This window comes from Equus caballus, chromosome 8, assembly GCF_041296265.1.
Source record: "Equus caballus isolate H_3958 breed thoroughbred chromosome 8, TB-T2T, whole genome shotgun sequence".
Classification (NCBI taxonomy): Eukaryota; Metazoa; Chordata; class Mammalia; order Perissodactyla; family Equidae; genus Equus; species Equus caballus.
In genome coordinates, this window is record NC_091691.1 from 64092612 (window position 1) to 64108813 (window position 16202).

Consider the following 16202-nt stretch of genomic DNA (forward strand, 5'->3'; position numbering starts at 1 on the left):
ACCTTGGCCTCCCAGGACTCTATCTTCCCAACTTAAGAGACTGCCAGGCTCTGCCTAAGTTCTCTCTCCCTGTGCCATGGCCTAGAAATTCTCTCCAGGTAGTAAACTGAGGCAACCCGTTTACTTCATGTTTCCCACCTCTCAGGGATTCCGTCTCTCTCCCATCCTTCGCTTGTTTGATATATTTTGTCTGATATTTTATTTGTTCAGGCAGGTTAGATCTGGTCACCTTGGCCTGAAGGGCTTGCTTGCTTTCTTTGTGAGTGATTAAAGAAAAAAAAACACACATTTGCACACTGATTAGAAAAATCCAAGAGAGGGAAAATTGATGATGCAAAAGGTGAGGATTATTGGAGTATGTCTTGAGTAGGTGTGAGAGGATGACTTAGATCCAGTAAAGCAGTTAGCCTCAGGTAGAAGCACAGTTGACCCAAAATTAAGAAGAAAGAAGGCATATAAGATGAACAAACCAAGATATGGACACTTGGTTTACTAATTTCCAAATATATATATTTCTTCTGTTGTAACTAACAGCATAATAGGTATAGATGAGGATAGGTATATACAGAACATGTAATAGGTGTATAGAGAACATCAAAATGTTAATGGGATGTGATTAGAATTGTGGACTCATGGGTGATTTTTATTTCTAAATTTTTCCTATTATTGTTACCTTCATAAAGGAAATATGTAAAGAAACTTTTTTTAAAGATTTTATTTTTCCTTTTTCTCCCAAAGCCCCCCCGGTACATAATTGTATATGTTTTTTAGTTGTGGTCCTTCTAGTTGTGGCATGTGGGACACCACCTCAGCATGGCTTGATGAGCAGTGCCATGTCCGTGCCCAGGATTCGAACTGGTGAAACCCTGGGCTGCCAAAGCAGAGTGCGTGAACTAAACCACTTGGCCACAGGGCCAGCCCCTAAAGAAACATTTTTAAGAATTTAAAGAAACGATAGCTGGACACCGTTTTGTTCTATTCTCAGCACCTAGTCATGTCACTCCTTACTCAACTCATTCAAAGTCAAAGTCATAGCCACACCAATGGCGAACCAGATCTTCCATGATCTGGCCTGGCCCTGCCTCCACCCTCACCCCACTTCTCTCTCAGGTTTCATCCACTACTCTCCATGTTCATTCTGCTCCCACCACACTGGCTTCCTTGCTGTTTCTTGAACAAATCAGACATTGCTCCCCTAAGTTCTTTGCACTTGCTGTTCCCATGCCTGGAATATCCTTCTTCCAAAGTCTCATGGCTTGTTTCCTTATACTCATCCGCATCTTTTTCAAATTCCACTTTCTCAATGAAACCCTCCCTGGACAACCTATCTAAATTGCAATACCTTTCCTCCTTGATGTTTTGTATCCCTTTCTTGATTTATTTTCTCCTCTGTATTCATCACATGACATACAATATGCTTTTCTTTTTTCCACCCCTATGTGTAGTTTCCACACACAGAAGCAACAGATGTAAACCCCAGAAGTCTTGGGCCTGAGCCATTTCAAATCCACAGGCTTGAGAATAAAATGAAAGCCCCAAAAACCACATTGGAGGGGGGATGGAGGTCATGGAGAGGGGCTCCAAGGGTCACATACAGGGGATGCTTGAGGGGAATGCTCCAAGAGCAATGGTTGGAGGTTGGAAGTGGGTACAGCATAGACTCAGCAGTGTAATCCCTAGTCTGAGTCCCAGGTTAATGAATCTGCAGTAAGGATGGGAAGAGAATGCCAGTCAATCGTGTGAAAAGCTTTTCGTCCACAGACATTCCCAACACCAATGTTCAGTTATTGTTAGAATGTAAAGTGTATGTGTGTGGTGTAGAGTCGAGTAACAAATGGCAGAGGTTTACAGAGGCCAAATCATGGAAGGCCATGCTAATTTTATTAACCTATATAGCGCATAAAGTATAAGTTTAGAATTTAAAATTACAAAGGTTTTCTACAAATCAATAAGAAAATACAAATAACCTATATTAATCAGGACAGAAACCCAATTCAATTATCTTAAACAATGAAAGGGACTTTATTGGCTCACAAAACTTTAAAGTCCAGAGGTAGGGCAGGCTTTAGGCACAGCTGGATCTAGGGCCTCCAGGATAACGACACCAGAACTTAGTTCTCTTTCCTTTCTGCTAGCCTCTGAGTTGCTCCTGAGACAGACTCTCTCCACATGGTACAAACTCAGGCTTACATAGTCCTTAGTTCATGGGATCTCTGTAGAGCCTTCTTTCCAATAGTTCCAGCAGAAGTTCTGTTGAGGGCTCTCTTTAGCCTGGCTTGAGTTACATGCCCATTCTTTAATCACTGTGGCTAGGGAGCTGTGGGACTCAGGAAGGCCAGGCCTGGTCATATACTCACCTAAGTCACAGGGAATGGGTTCCTCACAATAAATAAGGGTTCTGTTACCAGAAGATGGGGAAAGAGATGCTGAACAAACAAAAACAACATATAGCCACACATAACCCAACAGAAAAGCAGGTAAAGGACACAAATAATCCATGGAAAAACAATAAATGGCCAATAAACATATGAAAATAACCTCAACCTTACCAATAACCAGGAAAATGCAAAATAAGGATTGTTTTTTCTTTTTTGCCCATCAGATAAAATCAAGTAGAGGTAAGGCTACAGGGGAGATGAGCACTTCCATACAGTTGATGAAAATATAAAGGTTTTGGGAAGGCTAAGCTGGGTCTATCAGAGAGCACACCCTTTGACCCAACAAACCACCTTACACGACTCCATCCTAAAGAAATATTCACACACATACACAAAGATATATGAACAAGATGTTTACTTTGGCAATGTAATAGCAAGAGAAAAAAATAAGGAAATAGTTAAATGGCATCTTCATAGTACTGAATCCTATTCAACCATTAAAGAAATTTAAAGAATTCAGGATGTTTGAGACCAAAAAAGCAAGCTGCAGAACAATACATATATGGGACCCTATTTATGTAAAAATAGCATTTATGTCTATTCATATGGAAATGTATGGAAAGGAGATTAGATGGATGTATGCTTAACTGTGGGGAGTGAAATGTGACTGGAAACACTGGAAAAAAGGGTCTCTCCGCTTTTATACTTATGTACCATTTAAGTTTTGTACAATGAAAAGGTAGTCATTTAAACTTTCCTAATTAGAAAAAAACTGGGCGAACAGAATTCACAACAGGAAAAATGCAAATGGCCACTAAACATGTGAAAAGACGTCCCTCTCTATTAATAACCAGAGAAGAGAAAATTTTTGCCTATCAGACTGGCAAAAATATTTAAGGATTCCAACGTTGGTGGGAGTGTAGGCAAACAGGCACTCTACTACTGATGGAGTTGTAAACTGGTACAATCTTTTGGGTGCTATTTCTCCAAATGATAAATGTGGACATTCTCTGACCCAATTAATCCACTTCTAGCTATTTATCCTACAGAAATACCCACACAGGCAGCAAATTATATGTACAAGGATATTACCTATACCTTTATCTAGAATAAAAAATTGGAAAGAACTGAATTATCTATCAATAATGGGTTGGTTAAATAAATTACAGTATATTCATGCAATGGAATAGTATGTAGCCACGAAAAACAATGTCTACATCAAAGTGGGAGGCAGGGAGGAAGTTTTAGTGCAGTACATGTAAAATGGGGATATGTACCTACCTCATACGGTTGCTGTGAGGATTAAGAGTTAATCCCTGGTAAAGCGCTTCTAACAGTGCCTGTATACAGCGACCACAAGTGTCAGCTATGAACACATTTTCGCTTAAATATGTATATGCCTAAGTCTGGAAAAATAACAAATCAAATAATTATTACTTCTGATTAAGACTGTGAGAAGGAATGTCCTTTTTCATGTTACATTTCTGTACTATAGAAAATACAAATAAGCATGTTTAATAGCTTTCACATTTGTTAACCATAAAAGATAAAAGCATAAAATTTATCAATCAAGGCTTAACAGCCATCTCTCGTGGCATAGTGAAAGTTACATGTCCCTGGAGTTCACAGAAGTAGATTTGAGTTTTAGCTCTAACTGGCCACATGCAAGTCACACAATCTCTGAATCTTGCTCTCCTAGTCTACAAATCTAAGTGAGATAGGTTTAGTGTCTAATCCAATGCCTGGCATGCAGATTATTTCAGTACATATAACCCTCCCTTCAACTTACATAAATGTGATAGATATATTGCTAAATGATCAGATGCCATCTGGGTGTGAATGCGAGGAGCTTAATCTCCAAGAAAATCAGAAGAAATTTAGCAATAACGAGCAGATGCTCAGTGGTTATTGGGCAGGTATCAGCAGTCTGCATGCCACTCACAATGACTGCTCATTTGCTAACCAAACAGATGTCACTGCTTGGCAATTGCCAGATCACTTCATTAAAGGCTGGGTACCCCCCAGAATTGCTAACTATGATCATCTGTGTGGGTATAAACGAATGTCTGGATAAACCATAAATCACTGAATAGTTATTTAAAATCAATTTGTCTAGTGGGGACTTAGCCTAACCAGAGATGGCGGGCACACACACAGCTACTTCCTTTTCCTGTGTTACCATCACTTGGTCTTGGGGTCCAGCCCCTTTTCCCCACAGAGCCTTGCCTTAGTCTCAGAAGCCTTTCTAAACAACCCACAGGTATCACAGCTGGCAAGATAAACACATATTTGCCAACTCTAGTGGGACTTTTTTCTAAGCTCTCACACTACACCAAACATCTTTGGCATTTATTTTGACATCTACCACAGGGAGCTTCTTTGTATACAGGTAATATGCAAGATCTAAAAAAGCATAAAGTTTCAGCCACTGACGTTGCTCCCTCCTTACCTACTCTGATACCAGAATTGTGTCATCCCAGCAGAATTCCAAATATGCCACCTCAAAACCTACTTGGAAAGAAGCCAGTTATAAATAAATCAATCAACTCAAGATCATTTTATCTTAGAGCAGAGGAGTTTATAGTTTTATTGGACACTGATTTGTTTCCTCAGCCACAGAGAAAAAGACCCAAACAGAAGTCCCTACATTTTCTTGTATAACTTAAAATACATATCATTACTACGTATTTATACTTCAATAAATCTTAATCTATAAAGCACATTTCTTATAATTATCAGAAAATCTATAAACAAGCTCCATTCTTCCTCACTTCTCCACCACCTGGCCTTGCATGTATTACTATGCTTTTAAACAGGCTCATGCAAATCTCACCTTCCACTCTTAATTTGATCCAAGCACCAGATGTAACCAGAATCTCTGGAATTATAAAATATTTGTATTCACATGGGTCATTTCCCACACAGTGATGCCCACTATAAAAAAGCCTTTTCTCATATTCTATATTTTAACTTCCAGAGTTTTCCACTAAACAGTAGAACCACAGTACTTGGGATTCTCAGCCAAGAAGTATATAATCCTACTACTACAATGTATTACTTTTATACATTTTTTAAAATGTGTTAAGACTTAAAATTAAAAAAAAATAGTTCAATCAATTCTGATAGTTAATAAACTAGTTGTTAATAACCTAGTTGTTTATTTTTTAAATAGAACAATCCATTCAACTTAACATGTAAGTACAACCTCAACGCTACTAGAGATTGATTAGTTTGTTTAAAAGACCCACACACTGTGAGAGAGTATCTTGGACTCACCTCTGAAGATTGCTGGAGAGCTGGCTAGCTCTTCGAGCTGAGTCTTCCTTTCCCCCAAACAGAACACCCTGGTGAGAGAACTATGGCTCTGGGAATCTCAGAGGTGACCTCCCCCAGAACTACTCCGACAGGGGGAACAGGCTAACTCACACGAAACAGCTTTGTACCAAACCCCCAATGATTTACAGTGGAAGAGATACCTACCTACTTATGGTAGGGTTACAGTACCTAGCACAGTGCCTTGTCGGTAGAAAATGCTTAATAACAAATGTGCGGCTGCTTTGTCAGCCTTGTGTTCAACCTTTTTGTACCAAAGGAATAAAATAGCAAACCTGATACTTGTTGCCCACCTGTCAGGGATTTTACTGTCCTTAACAAAAATGAAGGCAAAATAAGAACGAATTAGATCTTCAAGTTCAAGTCTCTTTTGTTTTCTAAAAGCCAAGACAGACCATTACCCCTGTGTTTACATCTGCCCTTCAACACTGCCATTCACTAAAAATTCTTCCCTACTGTGGTAATTTCAACTTTCATAGTTTACAACTGTCTATTGTTTAGCCTGTCCACTTTCTAATGATACGTGGGAGAACGTTATTTTCATTAGTGGGAAGCCTCCAAATTAGATGTTTTTGAGTTTTCCTGTGGGCAGATAATTAGATACATTCTTGATAAAATTCAATTATTGGATCAAAGTATTTGTATATCTTCCCCCATCTAGGTGCCCCATTCACTTTTTGATGTTTTATCATCATCTTTCTTATCTGAGTTTTAAGGCTCATTTTACTCTGAGGCATTTGGTCGTCCTTTATCTTCCGTTTTCTGAAATGCATATTCAAATTAAGTTAAAAGGAAACCAAAGGGTAAATTTTGAAAATACGGTTTCAGTTTACAGATTTTATAATTCCTATGTTGCCTTTTAACGTAGAAGGGAATGTATCCTTGCAAAGAACATTTCAATGATCGACACAGAAATAATAATCTGTCTAAAAAGGAAACTTCTAAGAAAGGGACAAAAAATCAGACAGTTCGTTATTTGGAAAAATGAGAACATAGACATCACATGGAAGATTTAGGCATTAACACCTGAAGTTTAAAATTTCAGTTTCTAGGCAGGTATGACAGCATTTCTTTCAAGATAAAATAATAATGGTGGGTGAAGATTTTCTACATTTCCCAGTGGATTTTCTAACAGTCTATAGGGAAACAAAACTATTATGTATCATTTCATATTTTTAATTTTGTCTTCATTTCTGAAGAAAAAGACCTGAGTGCTGATTTTTTTTTTCAATTTCTTAAACTTTTACAACATTCAGAAGTTTTTCTGCATTGTGTCTTCGCTGATGTCTAAAAAGATTTGAGCTTTGACTATAGGATTTCCCACACTGAACACATTCGTAAGGTTTCTCCCCAGTATGGATTCTCTGATGATTAATAAGCCCAGAATTCTGGCTAAAGGCCTTTCCACATTCAAGACATTTGTAAGGTTTTTCTCCAGTATGGACTCTCTGGTGTTGCACAAGGATGGAACTTCTGCTGAATGCTTTCCCACATTCAACACATCCGTAGGGTTTCTCCCCACTGTGGATTCTTTGATGAAGAATGAGGGCCGAGCCCTGACTGAAGTGTTTTCCACATTCATCACATATATGTTGTTTCTTTCGAGAGGGATTTCTCTTTCTTTCAAACCTGCCCTTGGGGAAACAGGCTTCTCCATATTTAAAAATCTGAGGAACACCTATATTGAGAGTGCCAGGAACTTCATGAGATTCTCCTGCTGAAGGAACCTCTTGCTTTGGAGCTAGTGCTCCATTTTCAGTCCTAGCATCATCATCTGAAATAAACAGAAAATGTAAATATCACTCATTTCTATTCTGGGAGAAAAGAACCTGAAGAAAAAATTTTTTTAAAAATAAACTAAAAATAAATAGCTTGAGGGTACATCCATAAACAGCACTAAAAACTGGTGTTAAGGTTGTCTACTCTCAAAAGAGAAAAAAATGAAATGACTGATTATGAAGCTAATGTGGTCACGGCATGACAATGAGGGATTAAAAGGTTCATCTGCATTAAAGTGGTAACAGGCGAGTGGGTTATAAATGGTAGTCAGAAAACAAAAGGCAGAAAGATGGTAAATTATAAGATTAGGGAGACAGTCAAGTGATGTAGCTAGGTCTGGATGAAACTTTGTTAGAAGAAAAATAAAATAAAATTGGCCATTAGGAAATTATTGTAATATTCTTTTGCTTTGAGAAAGGGAGAAATTACATCAAAATACAATGGTGTAAATAATAAGCAGTCAGACAGTGACTGTTTCTGAAATGAGCAAGCAGGTCACAGCCAAGATTAGACTAAAAGCAGAACACAGGAGGAGTCCGGAAAAGAAGGGACTGAAGATAAGCTGGGAGCATCCTATGTTAACTCAGGACATGACATTTACAAATTCAATGTGCCCTTAAGAAATGAAAGTTTTCCTGTAAAAGAAGCTTGCCCTATTTGGTATTTATCACAATAAGTTGTGTTATTATTTCTAAGTCTCAGATAGATGTGTCTGGTGAAAGAAAAGCCTAAATTACCTACATGGGTACCAGCACCCACCTACAAGCAGCGGTATGAGCAAGTCTCATTTAAGACTTCCCTGAAACTTCAAGCTTTAAAGAGTAAAGACAGTTACTATACAGTGAGCAGCAGCACTCAGAAAAGTGGTAAATAGTGAGCAAATCTCTAATAGATGATTATGAAAGGAATAAAGAGAAGGCTGACAGAGACCGAGGAGGCCCAGGAGACTCGTGAGGCCTGGACACTTGAAGAACTGAGAAGTGAGTGTGGTGAAGTGGGGACAAATGGCACAGAAAGAAGTTCCCACACGAGGGAGAGACTAGACTGCTGAAATGAGGCTAATTAAAAACAGGTGAAAATTATTCTAAAATTCAGGCAGGGGATAAGTTTTCCACCTGAGAAAATGCGATCTCCAAAGACCAATCACACAGGTTCTCAAACTTTACTGCACAGAGGAATGTCCCAGGAAACGTAAAACCGCAGATGCTCGCAGACTGCAGCCCTACCGCAGAAATTCTGATTCACTAGCACTGTCCCCCCTCAGATGGGAAGAAAACCTGCTCAGACCTCATTCTGTGGCACACTAGTGTTATCTCCAACGATCTCAAGGAACGATTGACAAAGCAGTCTCAAACAAAAGTTCATTTTAATCCATATACATACGAAAAACAAATCGAGCAGTTTTAGGAATATAGTGGGTTGTATCAAAGTATACAAAAAAGTATGCATCATTAATTGCCAATATACTTGGAAAGACTAGTCTAAGTGAATTATTAGAATTCTGAAGTTTTTTCTGTATTTAAAGCATATTGTATTTAAAACTAGGGAGCCTATCTTTGCATTAGTACTTAGAAAAGGTGAAAAGTTTTACCCAAAGATCATTTCTACAAAAGAAGCTTCTCAGAAAAAGAATGACTCTAGTTAGAATCTGAAGAAAAAAACAAAAATAGCTAAAAATTTAGAAAGACTTCATTGATAAACAGCAAACAAAAAGAATAGATTTGAAGAGGCTTCAAGTAAGCTTATTGTACCAATAGGGTTAGGCAGGATGTGTGAAAGAATGTGATGGCAGATAAGCAATACTGCATACAAAATAGAGGGACCTGGGCTACAGCTGGGTGTCAGCTCAAAGAGAGGCAAATGCCAGCCTGAAACGGGCAAGTCTTCAAGAAAGAGGTGAAAGGGAAGACAAGGCTGATGATGTCAAAGTCTAAGAATAAAAGACCTGAGGTCAGCAAACCAATAATGGTTATGAGAAAAGAACCAAGATCCTACAGCGTACCTATGTCTAAGAAATCTGGTGAAGGCGGTCAGCCCCCCACCCCACCCCGCTGCAGAGGGAACAAGCGAAGAGTCCTGGACGGAAGACCCACATTCGCTTCCACCCTCTAGCCCAGAGTCCTGGTCCTCACCACAGTGCCTTAGGGAATGGAGCTCCCAGGATGCCCACTTGAGCTGGTTTTCCACAGCATCAAGCTCAGAACTTGGTAATCCCTGAGCTTCTTCTTGAGATACTATCTCCTCTACTAGCACTTCTCGTTTTCGTCGACGGAGAGAAACCTGGAAATAATAATATTTGGTTCAGTTGAGAAGGAATTTGATGAGAATCAGTACTAAACAAACATAAGAGAAACCATACAAAACATACACTGCAGAGGGCTAGGTGGCAAAGCAGCATAGGTGATGGGAGCTGTGGGGGAATGGGGCGGCGGAGGCATAAACATAATTCTATCTTAGCGGAATGGAATTAATTCAGCTTTGCCTACTGCTATGCCAGTGCCTCTGACCCAGGAAAGGGGTACAAGCAGGCTCACCGGCTGTCCAGGGTCATCTAGTTCACTCTCTAAATCCTCCAGCACTGTCACTGCCTCCTCTCCATTCTCTGGATGATGCTCTCGAACCCAAGTCTGTAGCTCCTTGGGTAGGATGGCAACAAACTGCTCCAGCACTACCAGCTCCAAGATTTGTTCTTTTGTGTGTGTCTCTGGCCTGAGCCATAGACGGCAAAGTTCTCGAAGCTGGCTCACAGCTTCGCGGGGCCCAGGTGAATCCTGGTATCCAAACTGCCTGAATCGCTGTCGGAAGACTTCCGGGTCAGGCAGGTGGTTCCAGGGGATACTTGATCCCTCTTCACCATCAGGATCCTCTTCCAACTTCACTCTCAGAATTTTTTCCTCTTCATCTGGAGTTGGGATGATAAGTATTGAATCCTCTTCCCCTGACTGTGCAGACATCCTGATTTATAATACTTCAAGGAAAGACAATCAAGGCAGGATACAGGCCTCAGGGAAATACTCCGTTTTCTTCGCAAGCACTCCTGAAGCACAAGAAATAAAAAAAATATAAATGTCCAAATATCCTAAGAATTTGGACACATACTGATAAAGGAGGTAAAAATATTTGTTCTTTTCCTGGATTAAAAATTCCAATCAATAACTACAACAAAAGATGGCAAATTACAGCTCATGGCCAAATCTGGCCTGCTGCCCCTTTTTGTACAACGCTTGTACTAAGAATAGTTTTCACATTTTTACATGGTTGAAAGAAATCAAAATACTTCACGACGTGAAAATCTGAAATTAAAATGTCTGTGTCCATAAATAATTTATTTGTTCACAGTTCACACTACTATGGCAGAGTTGAGTCGTTGTGACAGACACTATATGGCCTGAAAGGCCTAATATTTACTATCTGGCCCTTTACAGAAAAAGTTTGCCCATCTATGACCTACAAAATCAACAAACCCTATTTCAATAATCGAAAGAATTCAAGTAAGACCCAGCCCACCTCTAAATGCATTTGACCCTAGAACACATTATTTCCAACTCAGGACTGGTGTTCCCTCACACATAGGTCAACTCAAAAGCAGGGACTGCTTTTTTATTATCGGCTAAAAAAAATTTTTTTAACAAAATTAGAAATACTTTAAAAATGTTTAAGAATTCCTTGCACTTGAAATATATGTGAGAAAATATTCACTTGCCCAATAATAGATAACACAATATTGAAAAAAATTAAGCACTAGGTGCCATACAATGCACCTATTATTCAGTCAGCCACCACACCATAACTACACTTACACGTATAATGACAGGCAGTGATCACAGCAATTCTGTGAAGAAAAGGCACTCTCATAACACCTTAACTTCCTGCAGTGGCCCAGAATCTTCTCCTTACACTGGATGACTCATAGTTTTCCCAGCTTCTACCTTCAGGGAAACCTTGTGCTATTTCTGATCCTTTCCTTAGTATTTGCACAGTCATGCCCGTGCCATTGTTTACAACACATATTAGGAATGAGCCATGCGGCCACTCGATGTGGCTATTCAGGGCCCAGAATCTGAAAACCAATAATTTCAAAAAACTTCTTGTAACCCTATCAAGGCTAGGAATCAGAAAAGATCTTATCAGACAGCTAATACATACAGGTTTAATTACTCGAGTGTGGTGGCCTTACAAACAGGGTTTAGGCAACAGATCGTTCGTTCCTATTCGACCCTACCTTATCAATGGTTCAAGTATTCCAGAAAAAAGAAATTTCTCTTCCTTTTATATTTCATTCGGCACCTTGTTCGCGGGAGGTGAAAGAGGTGCCAGGATATCTCCCCACCTCACTCCTGCAGAGGGCGGCTGCGAACCCCGCCCCGGCCCCGATGACCTCCAGCCCCTCTTCCCGGCACTCGCGGTGGCAGATTTCAGAGGACCAAAGGCCACTCTGCCACAGCGGCGTCGGAGCCACGGCACTTCCGCCCGCGGCCAGAGGAACTACAAGTCCCGGCACGCCCCGCGAAAAGGCCTGCCCTGTGCCACCTCCGCCCGAAACGAGTCCCAGAACCCTCTGCGAGACGCCAGGCCCTTGAAATAGAACAAAACCACCCAGTGGGGGAGGGGGAAGGCGAGGACCCGGGAGGACACAGGGGATGGAGGACTCTCTAAGGATGCCGAATGCACGATCTGGTCTTCCGTCTACCCCTCCCCGCCCCCCAACTGCTGGGCGCGGCGACCGTGGCCTGTCCGCGCCTCCCGGGAAGCCGAGGAAGGTCCCGCCAGGCTTCTTCGCTTGCTCCTGCCAAGCTGTCCGCAGCCCCTAGCCCAGCGTCCCTCTCACGCCCTTCCCCCACACGGGCCCAAACCTCCGGCTCAGGAACCGCAGCAGCTTCGCTGTCCACGGCAGACGCAGAAACGCCGCTCACAGCCGTTTCCCAGAAGCCCCCGGCGCGGACTGCTTCCGGTCTGCGGGCCCCAGGAGGCGGGGAGAGGCGAAGCCCCGCGTTGCTATGGAGATGCGCCCGGGGCGGGGGAGGGGCGGCCCGACGACAATGACCGCTTTGAGGCTGCGCTTGGCCTCGCGCCTCTTTGCTCGGATGGTCCAGTGTACTGTGTTCCGCTTAAAAGGCAAGGAAAAGAAAGAGAGAATTCTGCCGTTAAGTTAGTCTTCATGGTTTCACAAACCCTTTCTCATGCATTATATCATGTGATCCTCACAGTAATCCCCTGAACGCAGTAACAAAAGCTAATATTTATGAATGTTTCTCCGTTGTGCCAGGCACTGTCACTGTGCTTTACTTGTATTGTCATTAATTTTCACAGCAATACTATGATCTAGGAACTTTTATTATCCCCATTTCACAGCTGAGATAATTGAGACAAATAAATAACTTACTGAGAGCTCGTAACTAATTAAAGTGGGAAACAAGATTTGAAACCAAGGCATGATTCCAACCTGTGGCACCCGCGGGTTATGCTACAGAGCTTTATTTTGACCAGTTTATCAGGGAAACAGGCTGAGACAAGTTAAGAGCTTTGACAATGACCTCACATGGAATTCGCAGAATGCATGGTCATCTTGTGACTTTAGGCAGGGCATTTTATACCACAAAAAGGCTGCTGAAGCGATCATTTAGAAACGTAAATCAGGGGCCAGCCCCTGGCCAAGTGGTTAAGTTTGCCGCGTCTCTGCTTCTGCGGCGCAGGGTTTCACTGGTTCGGATCCTGGGCACACACATGGCACCGCTCATCAGGCCATGCTGAGGCCGGGTCCCACAAAGCAGAACTAGAAGACCCACAACTATAATATACAACTATGTACTGGGGGCTTTCGGGGAGAAGAAGAAGGGAAAAACAGAAGATTGGCAACAGCTGTTAGCTCAAGTGCCAATCTTTAAAAAAAAATTTTTTAAACATAAATCAGACCACTTCATTCTCCTATTTGAAAGCCTTTAATGGATCCTCACTGCCCTGAGTCTGACATGAAGACTCCTTACATTTGCCTGCAAGGCCTGCTGTGGTCTGTTCCCTGCCTCCTCCCTCTGACTTCAGCTCTTAGGCTCACTGTGACCCGGGATTCTCAGCCTGTCTGACCACTTTTCCTCATGGAAGCCTTCCCTGTCTTGGTAGCACTAGTAAAAATGATCTCATTTCTTTCTTTCCCTGTTTTTGGTTTTGTTTTTGTCTGTAAGTCCCATAAGGGCAGGGACCTTGTCTGTCTTATTCACCACAGTGTCTCCACCTAGTCCCAGAATGCTGACTGCATAGAGAACTCAATAAATATTTGTTGAGTAAATGAATGAATTGTGGGCTGGTCATATTGCTGCCTTTGCTAGGTCACATGTCAGGCATCAGAAATCACACAAAAGAGCCCTGTTGTTTAAGGTCTGTGTTAGGAGGGCAGGTCCAGCCTTCCAGAAGCATTCCAAGATCCCCAGGCCTCGGCTTTCTGCCTCATTCAGGAAAGTGTCCTCTGCAAACTACCCTCAGCCTCTGATGGGTTTGTGAATGAGAGAATAAGTGAGTGAGCAGCTGACGTTTAGCTACTTTACGCTCTGACAGGAACTTCTCCCCAGATGAAGTTTGGTGCCTCTTTCTCTTTCTTTGCTACCTCTTCCCTCTTCTCTCCTCATTTAGGAGGCTTCAGAAATCCAGCCTTTCACTCTCTTGCTTGGCCACTGCCATCAACCCACTTGGCTGCTCTTCCCAAACTTTCCCTCTTTTGTGATCCTAAAGGCTGGCTGAAGGCATTTTTGTTTTGTTTTGCTTTACGAGTTTTTATGTCTAATTAATGTTGGAAAACAAAGAAGATTACATCGAACAGAAATACTTGGGGAAGTTGAAAACATTGCAAAATTTTACAAAACCCTTTTCTGGGATTCTGTTCAACTGCTCCTAATTCTTTCTAAGAAAGTAAATGGAAACCACAATGAGGGTACCCTCTCTAATTTACTCCTTTGAGGGCAGGGAACCAACAATACCCACGCTGAAACACCATCTTTCTGAGCCCCACTATGTGGGCTCTTCCCCGCCTCCCCACCCCCACCTGGTGAAAGATTCGCCCTGAGCTAACATGTGTTGCCAGTCTTTCTCTCTCTCTCTTTTTTTCCTCCCCCAAAAGCCCCAGTGCATAGTTGTATAGTCTAGTTGTAAGTCCTTCTAGTTCTTCTATGTGAGCCACCACCACAGCATGGTAACTGACAGACAAGTGGTGTCATTCTGCGCCCAGGAATCAAGACCTGCACTGCGGAAGCTCAGTGCTCCAAACTTTAACCACTAGGACATCAGGGCTGGTTCAATGGGCTCTTTCTTGAGTGGTGGCCCTTGTTGCCATCTTAAAGATCTAGTCAAAATAGAGCATCATGTTCCTCTGGGCAACCTGAGTGTAGGGAATAGCTCCATGCCAGCACTGGGCAACCTTGCACATAGCTACATAGACCACACAGGGGAGCCTTGAACAGCAGCTGGTCTGAGTCTTGGCAGAACATCTTGTGATCCTCCTGGAACATGAGAACATGAGAGGTTTGTAAGGAGCTGCTACAAGGCCATTTGCCACCAGCTCCTTGTCTTCCAAGGAGGTTGTTGTGAGACAGTTTCTCATTGCTTCCTGGGTTGTAATAAGGCTTCCTTCTTTGATCCCCTGGAATACAGCTGCCGACTATAAACAGGCTTAGATGCAGCAGAGCATCAGCCCCTCAGCAGCAGGGTGGTCCACAGCTCCTGTTGAAGTCATCCGGCTCCTTCTGTTTCCGTGTCATCCTTTTAGTGTGTGAGACAAGAGCTCACGGGGAGCTGATAGCTTTAGCTACTCTTGCTTTCACTGTCTGGAAGTAATAATCTGTCTGAATCTAAAAAGGACTCATTGTCTTTACCAGCCAGAACTTTCAACCTTGCCTTGAAAGCATCTCATTCATTAATTAATGGTAAGAAAACAAAAAAAACAGAAAACCAACCGAACAAACAAAAACCCAAAAAGGACATATATTACCTGGGAACTACAGATGACTAAAACGAAGTCATGATTCCTTCTTTTAACATTACCATGTTGTTAAGGAGAGAGACAAGAAAATGAGTGTTTACAAGGCAGTGGAGAAGTGCTCCAGCAGCGAAGGACAGAACACCAGCAGGGGCACGTAAGCGAGGTGGTGCGCTGAGGGGGACGAGAGGCACCCTGAGGGGGAGGAAATGAAGTAGGAAAATTTTTCACTTTGAAAAGAAAGCACAGACCTTCAGACTTGGTGTTATCAGATTTTGTCCAAGAATAATTGTTTCTAGGCTTTTCTCTAATAATTGTCTTGGAACTCTCAGTCCTTCCCCTCAGCTCGAAAGTCTCTCTCTATGGGCACTTTAAGTCTACAGGTTAAAGATTCCATTTTAGCTAATAAATGCACTGCACCTGGAGCCTTTTGGTTGCAAGTGACTAAAAAACTAACTGTGGCAGGCATTGTTAGCTTCTTATATAAAGCACTCTCCCTTATTTTTTTTTTTTTTTAGAGATTGGCACCTGAGCTAACTGTTGCCAATCTTCTTTTTTTTTTCTTTTTCTCCCCAAATCCCCCCCCGCACATAGTTGTATATTCTAGCTGTGGGTCCCTCAGCATGGCCTGACAAGTGGTGCCATGTCTGTGCCCAGGATCCCAACCAGCGAAACCCTGGGCCGCCAAAGCAGAGCACGCGAACTTAACCACTTGGCCACAGGGCTGGCCCCTCCCTTATTTCTAATAC

At 42.0% G+C, this 16202-nt stretch overlaps 1 protein-coding gene across 2 annotated transcripts; it reads right to left on the minus strand.

Moving 5' to 3' along the window:
* Nucleotides 1-1844: 1844 nt before the first annotated feature.
* Nucleotides 1845-12434, minus strand: ZNF24 (zinc finger protein 24). Of its 2 annotated transcripts, none has more exons than XM_005612841.4 (4): nucleotides 11713-12434; nucleotides 10025-10527; nucleotides 9623-9770; nucleotides 1845-7485 (listed from the first exon to the last, which is right to left on the minus strand). In XM_005612841.4, exons 2-4 carry the CDS (start codon nucleotides 10442-10444, stop codon nucleotides 6947-6949), a joined length of 1107 nt encoding a protein of 368 aa, XP_005612898.1. In that variant the 5' UTR covers nucleotides 10445-10527; nucleotides 11713-12434; the 3' UTR covers nucleotides 1845-6946.
* Between the last annotated feature and the right edge of the window lie 3768 nt (nucleotides 12435-16202).

Excerpts from the sequence above, each read along its gene's own strand:
- ZNF24 (XM_005612841.4), bottom strand. The coding sequence starts at position 10,444 with ATGTCTGCACAGTCAGGGGAAGAGGATTCAATACTTATCATCCCAACT. Across the intron at positions 9,771-10,024 it reads TAGATGACCCTGGACAGCCG|GTTTCTCTCCGTCGACGAAA; the intron begins GTGAGCCTGCTT and ends TATTATTTCCAG. Across the intron at positions 7,486-9,622 it reads CCATTCCCTAAGGCACTGTG|ATGATGATGCTAGGACTGAA; the intron begins GTGAGGACCAGG and ends TGTTTATTTCAG.